The 16,959-nt window shown below is 39.6% G+C and overlaps 1 protein-coding gene across 1 annotated transcript in view; it reads right to left on the bottom strand.

Moving 5' to 3' along the window:
• Positions 1-16,959, bottom strand: part of SLC35F1 (solute carrier family 35 member F1) — a 205,945-nt gene that overhangs the window by 86,130 nt on the left and 102,856 nt on the right. Inside the window, exon 2 of the mRNA XM_006157863.3 lies at positions 1,872-1,999. Coding sequence (XP_006157925.1) covers positions 1,872-1,999 — 128 coding nt within the window. The remainder of the gene's footprint in view (positions 1-1,871; positions 2,000-16,959) is intronic.

Raw genomic sequence — 16,959 nt, forward strand, 5'->3', positions numbered from 1 at the left:
GGACCCGGTGGCTTAAAACTCACGCCGGGCGCGTGTGCGTGCGTGCCCAAGATCCCGAGAGGAGAATGGAGGAGAAGGGATTGCGGCGTGACCATCCCCCCTGGGGGGTGATTTCTCGCTTTCTGTCTCTATGTCTCTCTCTGTCTGTCTGGCGAGCGCACGCGCCCTACAGTGAAAATCTCTCAAAAAAAAAAAAAAAGTGCTTATTTTTTCTTTGGAATTTTCACCTGTCTTTTCTTTGAAAGTTTATTTATTTCTTGAAAATCTCACCAGGTACATGTGCATGTGCCCAAAATCCTGAGAGGAGACTAGAAGAGAAGAGACTATGGCGTGGGCATCCCCCATCTCTGGGGGCTTGGTGATTTTTCACGTTTTCTCTCTTTCTCTCTCTTGATCAGTGCATGTGCCCTGTAAGAAAAACTTTTAAAAATAAAACAGAGTGAAATGAATAAAATGTGGGGTCTTTTAAGAGGTAGGCCATGAAGGCTCCACCCTCACGGTGGGTAAGTTTGGGCCCCTCTTGCTCTGTCTTTCCCTTCTGTCTTTTGCCATGGGATGATAAGAAGGCCCTTAACAGATGCCGGCCCCTTGATTTTTTTTTTTTTTTTTTGAGGGTTTTTTGGTATTATAGCACGTGTGCTTGCCAGAAGGACAAAGAGAGACAGAGAGACAGAAAGCGAGAAATCATCCCCCAGAGAGGATGACCACACTGCAATCCCTTCTCCTCCATTCTCCTCTCGGGATCTTGGGCACGCACACACACATGCGTGGCATGAGTTTAAGCCACCAGGTCCGGGACTCGACCCGCAGTTGACTACATGGGAATTCAGCGACACAGCCATTATGCCAACTGCTGGTCCCTCCTTGATCTTTTACTTTCGAGGCAATAAATTTCTATTCATTACAAATCGTTCAGTCTCAGGTATTCTGTCATAGCAGAAAAAATGAGCTAAGACACCATCTTTGAAGTTCATTTCAGTACCAGGTGGTAGGAAAGTAAAATAAGCTATAGATCACTTTCTATCCCATCTATATAATTTAAATTTATTCCAGTGATTTGTTTGCCATATTTTTCTCCATTTTTGTTAGTTCTTTCTGAGCAAATTAAAAGTATGGCAGGAATTTTGTTGAAGTGTAAAATCTAAAATAAATCCATATGTAAACAATGTTTTGTTTTGTTTTTATCCTAGAGTTTCAGAATGACTATGAAATTAATAATATTGCCATAAAAAGAGAAATGAGGATCAAGGAAAAATAGCCAAGCTTATAATTTACAGTACAATAGGGAATATAAATGTCTGACAAAATCTGTAAAAAGGTAAGTTAAATTTGCAATTGTGTGTGTGTTCATGAGACAGAAACTAAGACAGAGGTGGGGAGAGAGAAAAACACAGTAGCTGCCTTTATGCATAACACCTTTTAGGAATTTAATTCTCATTTCTTAAAAATAAAAACTCTGTCCCTTCACTTTGCAAATTCTATGCATTAAAAAATTATAAAAGAAAATATTATTAAGGAGTTTGATGACCTAATCAAAGTCTATTAACATTCCAAAGTTATACATTGTGATTAAAATAGATTTATACTTAATAATTTTCCCACTGGCATAAGGTTAGTTGGCAGGATTGAAAGCCACAAATGATTTTCCTACATTGTCAATGGCTATTGTGGCATATTCAGAACAAAGAGAAAAAAGATATCCAATTACACTTGATTAAATAAATTTAATAAGACATATAAATAAAGTTCAATTTAATTTTTATATTATTATATCAATTTCCCTCTCATTGTAAACTTAAAGAGTAGTAGTCATATTCTTGAGATATGAGACTGAAAGTAAACTAAATCTGAAAGCTTAGAAAGTTGAGTACCTGGATACTGGTCAGAGTTGTATACTGATAAGCTTTGACCACAAGGTAATTTGCTTCCAAGTCTATGAGTCCCAGGATCATATACTTCCACCATCTTCGTCGTAAAATTGCCAGAAGGTTTTCTTCTCCTGTGTTACAAAGTTAAGAAATGGGTTAGGTTCTTGACATACAATAAGCTGTATATTTAGAAGACTCCAAAATATTGTATATCATAGAATGATTTTTTTTTTACCATAACCTTACCAAAAATATTTTTTAGATGTACTCACTGGAGAGAGAGAAACAGAGACAATGATAGGAAAAGTGAGACATCACCCTCCAAGCAGAATGGCCATGCTTCAATCCCTTCTCCTCCATTCTCCTAGGATTGTAGGCAAAAAGCACACACACCCAGAGTGATTTTCAAGCCACCAGTTCTGCGACTTGAACTGTAGTCGGCCATGTGGGAGTCCAGCAACGTAACAATTATGCCATCTGCTGGTCCTGACCTTACCAAATATTTAAACAAATAAATCAATATATCAAATCCTCATATATGTTTTACTTAGAAAATGGTCTTCATTGTAGATTTTTGACTTTCCATTAATTTCCATACCAGAGTGAGACTGTGTAGGTTATAAGTTCACCACGCAAAACATTTTATGAACATATAAAGAGAAAAATAATTATATCATGTGAAAATAGTAGGAAAGGTATATCAGAAACACATAAAGACACAAATTCCAAATCATCTTAAAGTTCAAGATTGTGATAAAATAATTATGTATTAAAAAAAAGCAGCCAAATGGAAAAAGGCCTGTGCTTGGCAGCAGGTAAGTAGTGAGGTGTAGTCAGAGATGCTACTCTGAGCACTCCTTCAGCTTTGGATATTGTATGCTCTCTGGTGGTGTGTGGTGGGGACAGAGACAAAACTGGAAGTTCCTCTCAAATGGAAAAAGTGCCATTTGACCATGGTCTTAATGCTGCAAGCAACTGTAATTTTCACTGCCTGGTCTCTTAAACTGTAGCATCCCTTAGTTTATCACCCATATGTTTACATATACTTCAGGCCTGAAATAAACTTTATTTCACAAGGTGGGACAATCATGATGATCAACAAGAATAGCTCTTTGTAGCCAACCTGTGATTCTCCATGGGTGAAATGGAGTATGTAGACAGTGAGCGAATGGCGACCATCTCCAATATTTATTGCCAGAAAACAAATTATCCCAAATATCAGTGCTTAAATAAGAACTATTTATTATCTCACAATGTTTCTGGGTCAAAAATCTAGGTACAACTGGGACCAGCAGATGGTGTAAAGGTTATATTGCTGGACTCCGACATAGTTGACCATGGCTTGAGTCCTGGACCCGGTGGCTTAACTCATACTAGGCACATGTGCATGTGTGCCCAAAATTCCGAGAGGAGGAGATTGCGGCATGACCATACTCCCTGGGGGGCCGGGGGGGGGGTTGATTTCTCACTTTCTGTCTGTCTCCCTCTGTCTTTCTGGTGAGCACATGTGCCCTATAGCAAAAACCTCTCTTAAAAAATAATAGTAAAATTAAAAAAAAAAAAATCTAGGTACAACTTAAGTGTCTTTTCTTCATGGTTTCCCATTAAGTTGCAGCTGAGCCGTGAGCCAGAAATGAAGCCTCTTCTGAAGGACTCACTGAAAAAAGACCTGCTCATTCTCATAGCTGTTGGTGAACCCTAGTCCTTCATCACAAGGGCCCTTCTACAGTGCTGTTTCAAAATTTGGCAGTCAGTTTGCCCCAGAATGAGCAATAGAGAGAGAGAGAATACCACAAAGATACGAGGTTAGGTTTTTATAATTTAATGCCAAAAATGACACTTCTACCCTCCTATATCCTTTAGAAAAGAGTCAGTAAGTACAGCCTACACTCAAGACGAGAAAATTCCATAAAGATAAATACCAGGAGGCAGGGACATTGGAGGTCCTCTCAAAGGCTGCCTGCCCAGCATCACACACCTTTAGTACTGTGCCTCAGCTGGTCCTCAAGAGCCTCAACAAAGTCCTTCATTTGTACCATCTCTAGGCCACTGTAAGAACCTTGAAATTCTTACTTCTGCCTTTGGTCTTAAGACTCATGAGCACAGGGACCAGCAGATGGCATAATGGCTACATTGCTGGACTCCCATATAGTCAACCACAGTTCAAGCCCTGGACCTGGTGACTTAAACTCACACCTGGGGCATGTGCATGTGTGCCCAAGATCCCAAGAGGAGAATGGAGAAGAAGGGATTGCAGTGTGGCCTTCCCCCCTGGCGGATGAGTTCTTGCTTTCTGTCTCTCTGTCTCTCTCTTTCTGGTGAGAGCATGTGCCCTATAGCAAAACCTCTCAAAAAAAAAAAAAAAAAAAAGACCATGAGCACAAAACTTTTCAGCTACATACACACTATCAGAGCATGGATTGTGGCTGCTGGCAACAAGGAGAATAGGTTCTCTTGATTTTTGGTAGCCAATCCTGGGGTTCTAGCCTATTATTGGATGTCACACTTCTCAGCTTGTGTTCCAAACATGCTCAAAGTCTTTTTGTTTCAGGGCTAATTGTACATCTCATCTTACTTTCTCCTATTGATTCTTCAAAATTTAGTTCTTCTCTGCTCTTTTGCCTAATCACACATTCCAAGTGGTCCACGTGTACCCAGATCTAGATAGTTCTTTTACATGACTGATTTCTTAGAAAGCGTATCTTTACTGTACTGGGAATTTTTGGATAGTAGAGTTAATGTCTTACTCATACATGTATCCGTAGCACCTAGCATACAGACATATAGAAAGGGTTAGTAGCTAAACGTTTTGGAATGAATGAATTAAGGAATAGATAGCACTTCCCAGTTACATGAATATGTTAAGAGCCCGTTCTGGAATATGAAGTTCTCGTCTCATGGTTTTGCACTTAAACCCATTGCTGGTGGATATAATCCCCAAGGCCATTCTTCACAGCCATCTCATTTGGTCAATGTCCTTGCACAGCGATTCTGTCTCTCTTACTTGCCTACACACTTGACAGATCAATGAGCATCAGGATGCATCTTGTAAATCAGTGATTCTCAACCTGCCTGTGTGTTCACATCATCTGGAGAGCTTTAAAAACATTCCAATGGGAACGGCTTCTAGAAATTCTGATATATTTAGTCTCATGTGCAGCCTGGGCATAGGAATGAGGATCACATCTAGGGCTATCGGAATGCTGATGCCCTGTAGCCGTCTTCACAGTGACTTAAGCTAGGAATTCCAAAGAGATACAGCCTCACAGTGGTGCAGATACCAATGAAATGACTCAAACATTTGGGTTAAAGTCTACTTTCTCTTAACTCTGGACCTTTCCATGTGCTGTTTTTACTGCTCGGGCTATTCTTCCTCCAGTCTCCAAATGGTTCAGCTAACAACCCTTCTACCGGGAAGACTTCCTGGATACTCTTACCACTTACAATGGGTTAGATTTCCCAGATGTGTGTTCCCTTAACACCCTTTGCTTTCTCACATATTGTACTTATGCCACTATGTAATTACCTGCTTTATTGACACTATTACTCATTAGATTATTATCAGTGTGAAGAGAGAACATTGTCTTGATCATCACTATATCTCTAGAGCCAACAGGACAAGACAAAGAGTCAATAAATAATATAGAATGTATGAATACACTTCATGTTTAATAATGTCTGCAACGTTAAATAACACTGAAATTGAGGTACTTAAAATATATCTGCCATAAACACTCATGTTCCAGCCAATGAAAATTGTTTTCTAGTTAGAATGTAGACATCTGACAAAATTAATTTGGTGAACATTTGACACCTACAACACTGTAATAGGACATAAAAAGGTCGACAGCATATTTAACCTCAAAGAGGCAATTCTAAAGTCACAAGTCATTGTCCCAGTTAATTTACACAAGTCTAGATTTGCCAAACTCAGAGGTTAACAGCCACATTTCAATACAGAGTACTAAAAAACGGGTTATGGTGCTGTGTGTCCCAGCAATCAAATTCGTATTAATAGTGTAATTCATTACATAAATTCAAAGAAATGATTAGTTGCCATGCTGTTTTTGCTGAAGAAATCTGCAAAGCAAAACATCCTAATAAATGGTTCCATATTGTTTCATTTGAAATACGTGAAAATATACAACATGCTTATTTAGCGTAACTATCCAGGAAGATGAGAGCTTTTTATTTTTGGCTGAGCAAAAAAATGCAACCTTTAAAAGGACTGCTTGGGGATATACTACATGATTTCCATTAACGCTGATATACAGAGACCATTAACACTGCATAATAGTAAAAATACATTCCTTAGAGCCCTTATGTCAAAGAGCTCCCCAATACTCACGAAATAGGGCCACCTTCATAAGAAACGTCAGCATAATTAATGGTATATAAATGTTTTGAAATCCACACCTACCCTTTTTCTAATTAACTGGAAGGAGTATACATGGAAACTGCAATTATGGTCTGGCATCTAAATCCATTCTGTTTATTATTATTTTTATTATCAGTATGTTCAAATGTAAATAAAAAGATCAAAGAACAATGTAATAATGTACCCTCCATTCTGACATTTTACTGTTTATTTCAGATTATTTCAGATCTTTTTTTTTGAGAAAGAAAAGTTACAGATGAAATTGAAGTCCCCTCTCCACCTCTGCCAAATTCCATTTCTATGCCTCCTTCCTCAAATCACCATCTTGATATTGTTGTATATCCTTAATGTTTCTTTTGGGGGGTACACATTTTCTAAACATGTATGTATCCAACATAATATGTAACTTTCTTTGATGTGTTTTTCAATTTTACATAAAGATTTGCCCTATATAAGGTACATATTCTCCTAAATAGAGTACTTGTATTTAACATTGTTTTAGCCAGTTTTCCACTGACAAACATCTAAATTATTTCTATTCTTTTTACAAACAACACAGCAAAGAACATGTATATCCTTGCACACATGTTATTCTTTAACTGGTTGAGTTCTATTTTGTTTTCATTCTCTTTTTAAAGGACTGTAGAATATGTAGATATAATTAAAGGTATTATAATTTGAAAATAGCATTCCAACAATAACTACTTCAGAAGTTGAGAACAGAGATGGAAATTATTCACAATTTTGATCATTAGCTCAAGATCATATTTTTTTTTTTTGGAGAGGTTTTTGCTATAGGGTGTATGCATTTGCCAGGGAGACAGAAAGTGAGAAATCATCCCCCAGAGGGGATGGCCACGCCACAATCCCTTCTCCTCCATTCTCCTCTCAGGATCTTGAGCACGTATGCACGCTCGTCCAGCATAAGTTTAAGCCACCAGGTCTATGACTCAAACCACGGTAGACTACATGGAAGTCTAGTGACATAGCCATTACGCTAACTACTGGTCCCCTCAAGATCATAAGAGTAAATCACACCTAGTTTTACTAAGCATCAACAAGATGATCTATCATACAGGTCTCCACTTCCCAGGGATGCAGGATGGTGCTAGTCAGTGGCTTCTGGGCTCCACCCTCACCCTAGCTGCACAGCAGGGGCTGGGTGACATAGGAGTGAGTCTTCATCTTTGTTGGCGGTAATGGGAGTACAAGCAAACCCTCCTGTTGTGTGATTGTTTCACTGCATATTGATTTTTTCTATATTTTCCACCACTACCACATTTCATGCAATGTGGTAGTGGTGGAAATGGTGTGCACCCTGGAGGTAATTATCTTTGAGTCATCCCAGGACCACTCTGCCCCACATCTCCTCCATGGAGGGACTGTATCCCATGAGGCTGGTTCCTGGTGCCAGGAAGGTTGGGGACTACTGATGTAACAAGCGTATTTTTAGTTTTTGTACCAAACATATATATGATATTTACTAAGTATTAAGCAGTGTCTGCCTACTTTATAAACATTAACTTACCTAATCCTCATAATAAGCCTATATGGTAGGTACTGCTAATAAACCTATTTAGAAATGACAAGAATGAGGCATGAAGGAGTTAAGATATTTGTACAAGGTCACATAGTTGTATCAAAATTTGAGCTTGTGACAACTTGAAAATAGCTTCCAAGGTACTGCATTATTTTTTTGCTTCACTGATCTGTAATTGTTGCATGTTGCCATGAGTCGTGCATTTCTCACCAAGAATCTTTTATAATCTCTCTGTCCAAACATCTTACAGAGTACTGCACTGCAAACTCTAGGAAATGCCCACCACATAGGAACCTATATGCACAATGACCCTGGAGTTGCCAGGATCTAGTTGTACAACTGTGTACCACTCCGAATCAGTTTAGGGGTCAAAATGTGTCCCATTGCCATCAGTCCAACATCACAGAGTTGATGTCTCCCTGCCTGATCTAAGACTCTGACTAAATAAAATTACTGAGCCAGCCCCACAGTGCAGAGGTTAAGTACTATCTGTGCTTTGGGAATGGGATCTCACATCATCAACTGTGGTTTGAATCCTGGCCCCAGTGGCTTGAAAAACACACCAGGTGGGACCAGCAGTTAGCGTAATGGCTATGTCACTGGACTTTCATGTAGTCAGTCGCAGTTCGAGTCCCAGACCCGGTGGCTTAAACTCACATTGGGCACGTGTGCATGTCCAAGATCTCAGGAGGAGAATGGAGAAAAAGGGATTGTGGCATGGCCATTCCCCCCAGGGGGTGATTTCTCGCTTTCTGTCTCTCTCTGTCTTTCTGGACAGCACACACTCTGTAATAAAAAACCTGTCCAAAAATGAAAAGAAAAACACACCAGGTACGTGTGTGTGCATGCCTCAAATTCCCACAGAATAGGGAAATAGAGGAGAAAAGATTGCAGCAGGACCACATCCCACCATGGAGTGCTTTGCTCCTTTTTCTTTTTTTCTTTCTTTCTTGTGAGTGCACGCATCCTCTGGCAATTAAAAAAAGAAAGAATGAATAAATTACTGCTACGTGTTGTACTACTTGCTGAAGCCCCCGAGCATAATAACAATTGTCATGTAAGAGTGGGGCAATGTGATGGTGTTTTACAAATGCTGAGTAAGTAAAGAGAATTTTTTGTTTGTTTTATTTGTTGTAGGGTACACCACAGAGAGAAGCTGAGGGAAAGTAAGAAAGCACCCTCTGAGAGGTTGGCCACAAAGTAATCACTTCTCTTCCATTTCCTTAAAAAATGTTGAGCACACATGCTCATGTGTCCCCACACGTGTTCCTCAAGTCACTGTGTCCGGGATTTGAACTGCACAGTTGGCCAGGATCCAGCAACTCTAAACACCATGTCACTGGCTGGCCCTAAAGAGGACATTTTTGTAGTAGAACTGAAATATAGTCTGCATTCAGTCCAGTGATGGAAAAACAAAAAAAGTCTCAACTCATAGTATTTTTGTTCACACACAGTAGTAGTCTGAGTAGCAAATGAAAGTATTGTCAAGAAAGCACCTGTGGAGAGTTCAGGAGAAAATAGGCAAACAAGGGTTAAAAGAAGCCTAAAATGAGCCTTACAGATGCAAACTTGCTCAGGTTAAGGACCCAGGGTAAAGACCCTGAGATAAGCTTTTACAACAGGTGAAACAGATCTTCCTGACCCCCCTCAGGCATGACCTCCAGCAATCCCTATGGCTGATAAATACCCTGCATTCCTGAGAAAGGACCAGACCCATCTGGACCAAGCTCACAGAGTTTATCTTTATGCTCTCCGCTCCTGAAGGATCAAGACCATGAAAGAGATCCTCCCTAGAAGTGAACCTGCGAACCTGCTCAGGACTTGCCCCAGGCAGGCCTGCCTGAGCTCTAATCAATTTAACTTCAGCTCATGCTCACATTTCTGTCCTTGTAAATTCTTTTACCACCCACACATCAGCCCTGCTGCCCGCTTCACCACTGTAGCATGCTATGTGGATTCAGCTACATTACTCTCAGGTTCTCATGGATAGTGTGATCGATCCTTCATGGTGTTTTCATGGAAGAAAAGAGGCAAACATGCATTGCAGAGTCTGCAGCAAGAAAAGCCTTTGCATAGAGTGAGACCCTCACTCGAACAGACACTTCCTTGGCTCACAATCTGAAGCCATCACACCACCCCTTTACCAGAACTCCAGAGAGAAATGTTTAAGTATTCACCAGTGAATCTGAAAAGAATAATTTTGGTAGGGATTTTAATTACTCATGTTTAAAAGTTGTAATGTAGTATTAGAATTCAGAGTTTAAAATAATTCTCCTTAATCAGAAAAGTGAACAAAATTAATGTGTTAATTCTAAGAAAATGAAAACATACATTTTTCATGACAAGGACTGCAACCAATTATACTTTATAACATGAACCTGAACCTAAGGATAACATACAAAAAAGGATAAATAATAAAGATTACATTTTATTTCTTATTTATTTATTTTTAATTTATTCTTTCATTTGTTTTTATTATTGGAGCCAGGCAGTGAGATTAGGAGAAGCTTAAAGGGCTTAGTTTGAGCTCAATAGCTCAAACTAAGACCTGGGTTTGGCCACAGCTGCCTTTTGCAGTGTGGAACTGAGTACTTGAGTTCATGTTTTTGAACTTCAGTCTTTCTACTGTTAAATGGGGGATCATAACAATGATTTCATTGGGCAGTGAAGATTAAAGACAAATTGAGAAATGAAAATATCGAATGCAAGACATGTGCACGAGACACAATAGCAATTGGTGGAGCCCTGAAGTCTGAATCCTTGTGCTGATTAATCACATGTGTTAACTTGACTGAGTCACAAACGCCCAGGTTCAACTTTATTTCTGGATGTGTCCGGGAGTGTGTTTCCAGACGAGACTTAGCCATGAGCTGGTAGACTCGGTAGATGACCCTGTCCAGTGTGGGTGGGCATCATCCATGCTGTTGAGGCCTGAATGGACCAAAAATAGAGAGGAAGGGAGGGTTTGTTCCCTTCCTGCGTGCCTGCTTAAGCTGAAGCATCTTATCTCACCTTCTCGTATCCCTGAACTGCAAGTGACACCATCAGCTCTCCTGTTCTCAGGCTTTTGAACTCAAGCAGGAATTGCATCACCAGCTTTGCTGAGTCTCCGGGCTGCAGATGGCAGAACGTGGAACTTCTCAGCCACAATAATTGCATGAGTTAATTTTTCATTATAAATCCACCTACCTGCCCGCATCGGCCCTACTGTCACTTTCTATGGAGGTCTCTGGCTATATACTCCTTGACCAGCTCCTCACCTCACACTCACTCACTATCCCTGTGTGTTAGATACCGAATAAGGAAGCCCAGAAGGATGAACTCTCTCACTTACTCACTGGGGTTTTGTCCATACACCTCTCTCTTTCTCCAACCCGGTGAAGTGTGCTGGATTACATCTGAGCTAGCATGTGACATGTGTTCAGACTGGAGGCAAGGGATATGCCCTTGATGTCACTCTCCTGAGCCAGACTCCTGTTTTGATGCTCTTGATCTGCTAGTGGAGACCTTGTAAACAAATCCTCTCTGAGGCCCAGATTAAGAGTTGGTTTTGTTCCCTCGGATGCTGGTCCTACCAGGCCAGTCCAAGATGAAAACTTTTGAAGAGGTAATACCAAGGCACCCTCTTGCCACACATGCTGCATATGCTGGGCAAGACATCAAAGAGAAAAACACAGGGAAAGGTTCAAAAGAAGTCAAGAGAAGAGACTTTGCCTTAGTTTCCATTTTGCTTCCCTTACAGCTTCTCATTAAAGGCTCTACTCACCCTTCAAGACCTACTCTAAATATTACTTCCTACGTAAAGCTTTCCCAAACTTTCTACTGCCCTTTACTACTCTCCCTCAACACTCCTTCATTTTTCTTATTTTCTCTGACATATCCATATCATCACAATGATTAAGAGACATTAGTTACTCAATGTATGTTTATTATTAAGGGAAGATAGCTGAATAAGACCTTTAAAATCTGCTTGCTGATCTGGCTGTTTTAAAGAAATTCCTAATTCTGGATTTGGAAAAGTAAGAAAAAGCAACTAAAAGTGAATCATCAGGAACCAGCAGTTAGCGTAAGGGCTATGTCGCTGGACTCCCATGTAGTCGACCGCGGTTTGCGTCCCGGACCCGGTGGCTTAAAACTCATGCCGGGCACGTGTGCGTGCATGCCCAAGATCCCGAGAGGAGAATGGAGGGGTGATTTCTCGTTTTCTGTCTCTCTGTCTCTCTCTGTCTGGCGAGCGCACACGCCCTATAGCGAAAACCTCTCCAAAAAAAAAAAGTGAATCATCATTACATATGGATCTGGTAGCTTTTATGTTATGCTATCTACAGAGAAAAGTCATACATAGATATGACTATATGCAGGATAGATTTTCTTTTCTCCTTCTTCTCCCTCTCTTTCTCCTTTTTTATTTTTATTTTTTAATTTGCCAGAGAGTGTGAGTGCTTTTCAGAGAAGAAACAGACAAAGGAGAGGGAGAAAACACCTCCCAATGAGTTATAGTCACGCAGCAACCTGTTTTCCTTCTCATAGTGGGTGTGAGAGGTAAGGATAGCGCTGAGACCATGCCTCTAAGCCTTCGCCGTGGCTTCTTCTCAGGTACAACTCTACATTCTTCTGTCTGTTGCTCAAGAATGTAAGATATATCTCAGATCCCAGAATCCTCTAGGCCTTGACTCAAAATAAAATGAACTATGAGTATCCTTTCCCGGTGATTTTAAACAATGTATATATGATTATTTGCTATCTTGAAAGTGTCAGGATAATGTGTTTTATGCCTAAATTTTCTGTCATTATGAAGATATCACTTATAATGGGAAATACTGCTCACTAACTCAAAATGGTTAATGATAGGTTGGCTGTGTGTGGGGGTGGATGCTTTGATTTGAAATTATTCAAAGCAATTATAATGAAACAATGTACTAATATAAAATCTCTTCATTTTCCTGGGGTGAGCCTGTGGAGAGGAAAATGTATTTGTCCTTTTTAATGACAAGACTATTTTCTTTTTCTTCAGCCCACTCTGTGAAAAGTGACCCTATTTGCCTCTTAGAAGTTTCCTGTAATTGGCTCTGATGCCTCCTGACATCAGTAGATGAATCTGTCAGTTTTGCGAATTTTGTTTTGAACAAAGAGCTGTATAGCAGCTAATGACACACGATGTAAGAGAAGGAGGCCAAAGCAGCTTGCCTCCAGATTCCTGCCACTTGCTTCGAAAGACAACATGACAGAAGGTACCAGTCTGAGCTCTTGAGGGCTGACCTTGAGCTCGGACATGAGAGCATCTGTCATGGTGGACACATAGGTTAGACCCAACATGGGAAATTAACAAGATAGATTGTCAACGGGCCAGAAGGCTGGGATAGCAGATAGCTCACTGGCCTCCTCTCCCCACCCACCCTCCCATCTCCCATCCCAAATGCTAAGCACAGATCCACCAAGGCCACTTCTGTTAACTGACATTTCTTTTCCACTGCACACCATTTGTCAGGTAGTGCCCAGTGGCATCACACATTTATTCTTGCATTTAATTGCCATCCTATACTCTAGGTTAAAAGCATGGCATGAGAATGTGTGTACTGACGCTGCCACTTTGCTGGCTGTGTCGTCTTGGGAAAGTTCACCCCTTTAAGAATTAGACAAGCACCACTTTGTAGGGTCCTAGCTGCAGATTTGTTTTTCACATTTGTTATCTTAGTCAAACGTGAGCCTAAAATATTAAATGGAAAATTCTGGAAATAAACAATCCAGTAAGCTTTAAATTATGCACTGTTCTGAGCAGCATGATGGAACCCCATGCTGTCCTGAACCACCCACCCCACCTGGGATGTGAATAAACCCTCCATCCAGCATATCCGTGATGCTTATTGTACCTACCCCGTAGTCATGTAGTAACCTTCTTGGCTATCATATTAACCTTTGTGGTATTGCAGCGCTTGTGTTCACCCTTATTTTACTTCAAAAGGGCCCCAAAATACAAAAGTAGTGGGGCTAACATATTGTTATAATAGCTCTATTTTTATTATTAGCTACTGTTAATCTCTTTTTAAAAAAGAATTATTTTATTTAATTCCGTTTGTCATTATTTTTAAAATTTGAACAGAGAGAGAGAGAAAGCAAGAAAGCAAGCCTCCAGGTCTGGGATTCATACCATGGTCAGCCATGTGGGAATCCAGCACTTTTAACCATCATGCTACCTGCTAGCCCCTCATTTTTTTTTTAAGAGAGATTTTTGCTATAGGGGTGCTCACCAGAGAGAGAGAAAGAAAGTGAGAAAACACCCCCCTGAAGGAATGGCTGCACCACAATCCCTTGTTCTCCATTCTCCTCTTGGGATTTTTGGGCATGCATGCACACACACCTGGGGTGATTTTTAAGCTACCGGATCCAGGACTCGAACTGCAGTCAACTATGTGGGAGTCTAGCAACATAACCATTATGCCATCTGCTGGTCCCGAGTTATTGTTAATCTTGTATTGTCTACTTTATAAGCAAAACTTTATCACTGGTATGTACATACAGGAAAAAACACAGCATGTGTACTTGTATTGGTACTTTCTGCGGTTCCAGACATGTACTGGGTCCTGAGATGTATTGCCCCAGCATAAGAGAAGATGCTGTACTTGAAAATGCTGCCATATGAAGTTAGTGGGAAAAAGTGCCTGTGAGTGTCTAGTGTGCAGTAAATACCTGATAAATGATAGCTTTGCCATTAACATGCTTATGTTATGACACAGGTATTTTTCAGATCACAGAATTGGAATTTGAAGCTAAGTAATTTTTCCAAGGTCTGTTCTTGAATTTTATTATAAAATAATTACCATTCTAAGAATGATGCTTTCTATTTATATGGTCCATTAAATAAAACAAATTAGAAATATTTTAATTTATATAATATCTCTGAAATGAAGTACAGCAGAAAAGAGGTAGCATTTTTATGAGTACTGAAATAATGGTAAGCAGTATTTCTGGAATATATATTTACATCTGAAAATACTGAAACTGTGTTTATGGGATTAGAAGTTTCCATTATTCCGAGGACCAGCAGTTGGAGTAATGGCTATGTCACTGAACTCCCACATAGCCAACCACGGTTTGAGTCCCAGACTAAGTGGCTTAAACTCGCGCTGGGTGTGGGTGTGTGCGTGCCCAAGATCCTGAGAGGAGAAAGGAGGAGAAGGGATTGCAGCGTAGCCATCCCCCCCGGGGGTGATTTCTCACTTTATGTCTCTCTGTCTTTCTGGTGAGCTATAGTAAAAACCTCTAAAAACATAAAAATAAAAATAAAGTTTCCATTAAACCAATCTCTGAACAATGAGCACATAATACACAGATATTCTTTTTTTTTTTTTTTTTTTTTTTTTTTTTTTTTTTTCTTACAGATCATCATTTTGAAATACATTATCCACTGAAAGAAACAATGGTGGTTTGAGAAATGGCTGATTACAGATCTAGGTCAGGAAATGTAATACATGAATTGAACTTGGAGCATCTTGTCACACAAAGGGGCAATGGAGTGTTCTGAGACTAGCAGGGTTGTATCAAAGGGACTCAGAGGCCAACTCAAAGAGTCTTTCATATGAAGATCATAACTGAAATAGATTGAAAGACGTGAAATGTGCTTAAACCCATGAGGTCATAGTGAATTTAAATACAACAGTAACAACAACCATCATTAGATAAATACTTAAAAAAAAATTGGTCATTATCAGAAGACGTTACCACACATATTCATTATTTTGAAAATTGGTAAATGGAAAAAAAAATCACATTTTTCCCCCAACAGTCTTATATGAACTATCAGAGTAGGTAACTAAATAGTGAACGAAGGGAAATAGGTCTTTATGGTAATGTTTTAGCTAATAAATGAATAAGTAATGAAAGAATTAAAGTATCACCACCTCGTACTCCTTAATGAATTAATGATTATAGGCTTCGAAGATCAAGTTATTGGATTATAAAGAGAGACTTCCAACCATTATGTTTTATGTGTTTCCTAGTATAAAATAAAACAAAATTGAGAAACATCACCTATAAAAAAATTCCTAAATTTGATCAAGTTCTGTATTCAGTTACCAATTTAGGAAACATAACAGGTCAGAGGAATATGTTTTAAAAATACTAGAAAAATTTGATCCATAAAATCCAGATTGTGGGATGTGCTACCTGATTACTCCAAATATGTTATGTCAAACGATAGCAATAGCATTGCCAGATATAAACTGGGAGCTTGTCAGAAATACAGAATTGGGGCCAACCAGTGGCATGGTGGTTAAGGTGGCTGCAGTCTACATGGCCAACTGCATGGTCTAAGACTCAGATCTGGCAGTTTAGAAAGCATGCTGGGTACATGAACATGCATGTACAAAATTCCTATAGGAAAAATGGAGAAGAGATTATAGCATGATCGTCCCCTTGGGGAGTGCTTTCTCACTTTCCCAATCTCATCTCTGCCTTTCTCTTGTGAGTGCATGTACCCTCTAGGGGGAAAAAAAATCAGACAGAATTAACCAACTGTGGTAGCTCTGTCATAACACACCATCCCATGATACAGAAACCACGTGGGAAGGATCCAGGTTCAAATCTCTCTTTGTATACTCTAGGTGCTAGTGTTTATGTGGGCATGTCCCTTATCCTGGGGTGGAAGGCTGTGACTTGAAATATTTTGGGGGGGTGCTTATCTCTCTTTTTCTTTTTTTCTGTCTCTTTTTCTCTCATGGAATAAAAAAAATAAGTTTAAAAAAGTGTAGACTCTCAGGTCTATTTCAAATTTACTGTTTGTATCCTGTGTTTGATTAAGTCCCTAGGGTTTGTGCATATCAGTCTAATAAGTAATTGTCATATAAGACAAATACTGTTGTCTTCAACAACAAAAATACAATAAAAATAAAAGATAAGTAGATTGGAGTTGGCAAGTGGCATGGTGACTAAGGCGCTGGACTCCCACATGGCCAAGCCTGGTTCGAGTTCTGGACCTGGTGGCTTGCTTTCTCACTTTCCCTCTCTGTCCCTCTCTGATCAAACTGGAAAATAGTAATAATAAATAAAGTTAAATAAAATAATTCTTAAAAATTTATAAAAGAAGAGAGAAATAGATTAAAACAGCTTAAGAAAAAAAAATACTTTGCAATATTCAAAATTTGCTACATGGTACATGTACTTGCCAGAGAGGGAAA

This window comes from Tupaia chinensis, unplaced genomic scaffold (assembly GCF_000334495.1).
Source record: "Tupaia chinensis unplaced genomic scaffold, TupChi_1.0 Scaffold000563_1, whole genome shotgun sequence".
In the NCBI taxonomy this organism is placed as follows: Eukaryota; Metazoa; Chordata; class Mammalia; order Scandentia; family Tupaiidae; genus Tupaia; species Tupaia belangeri.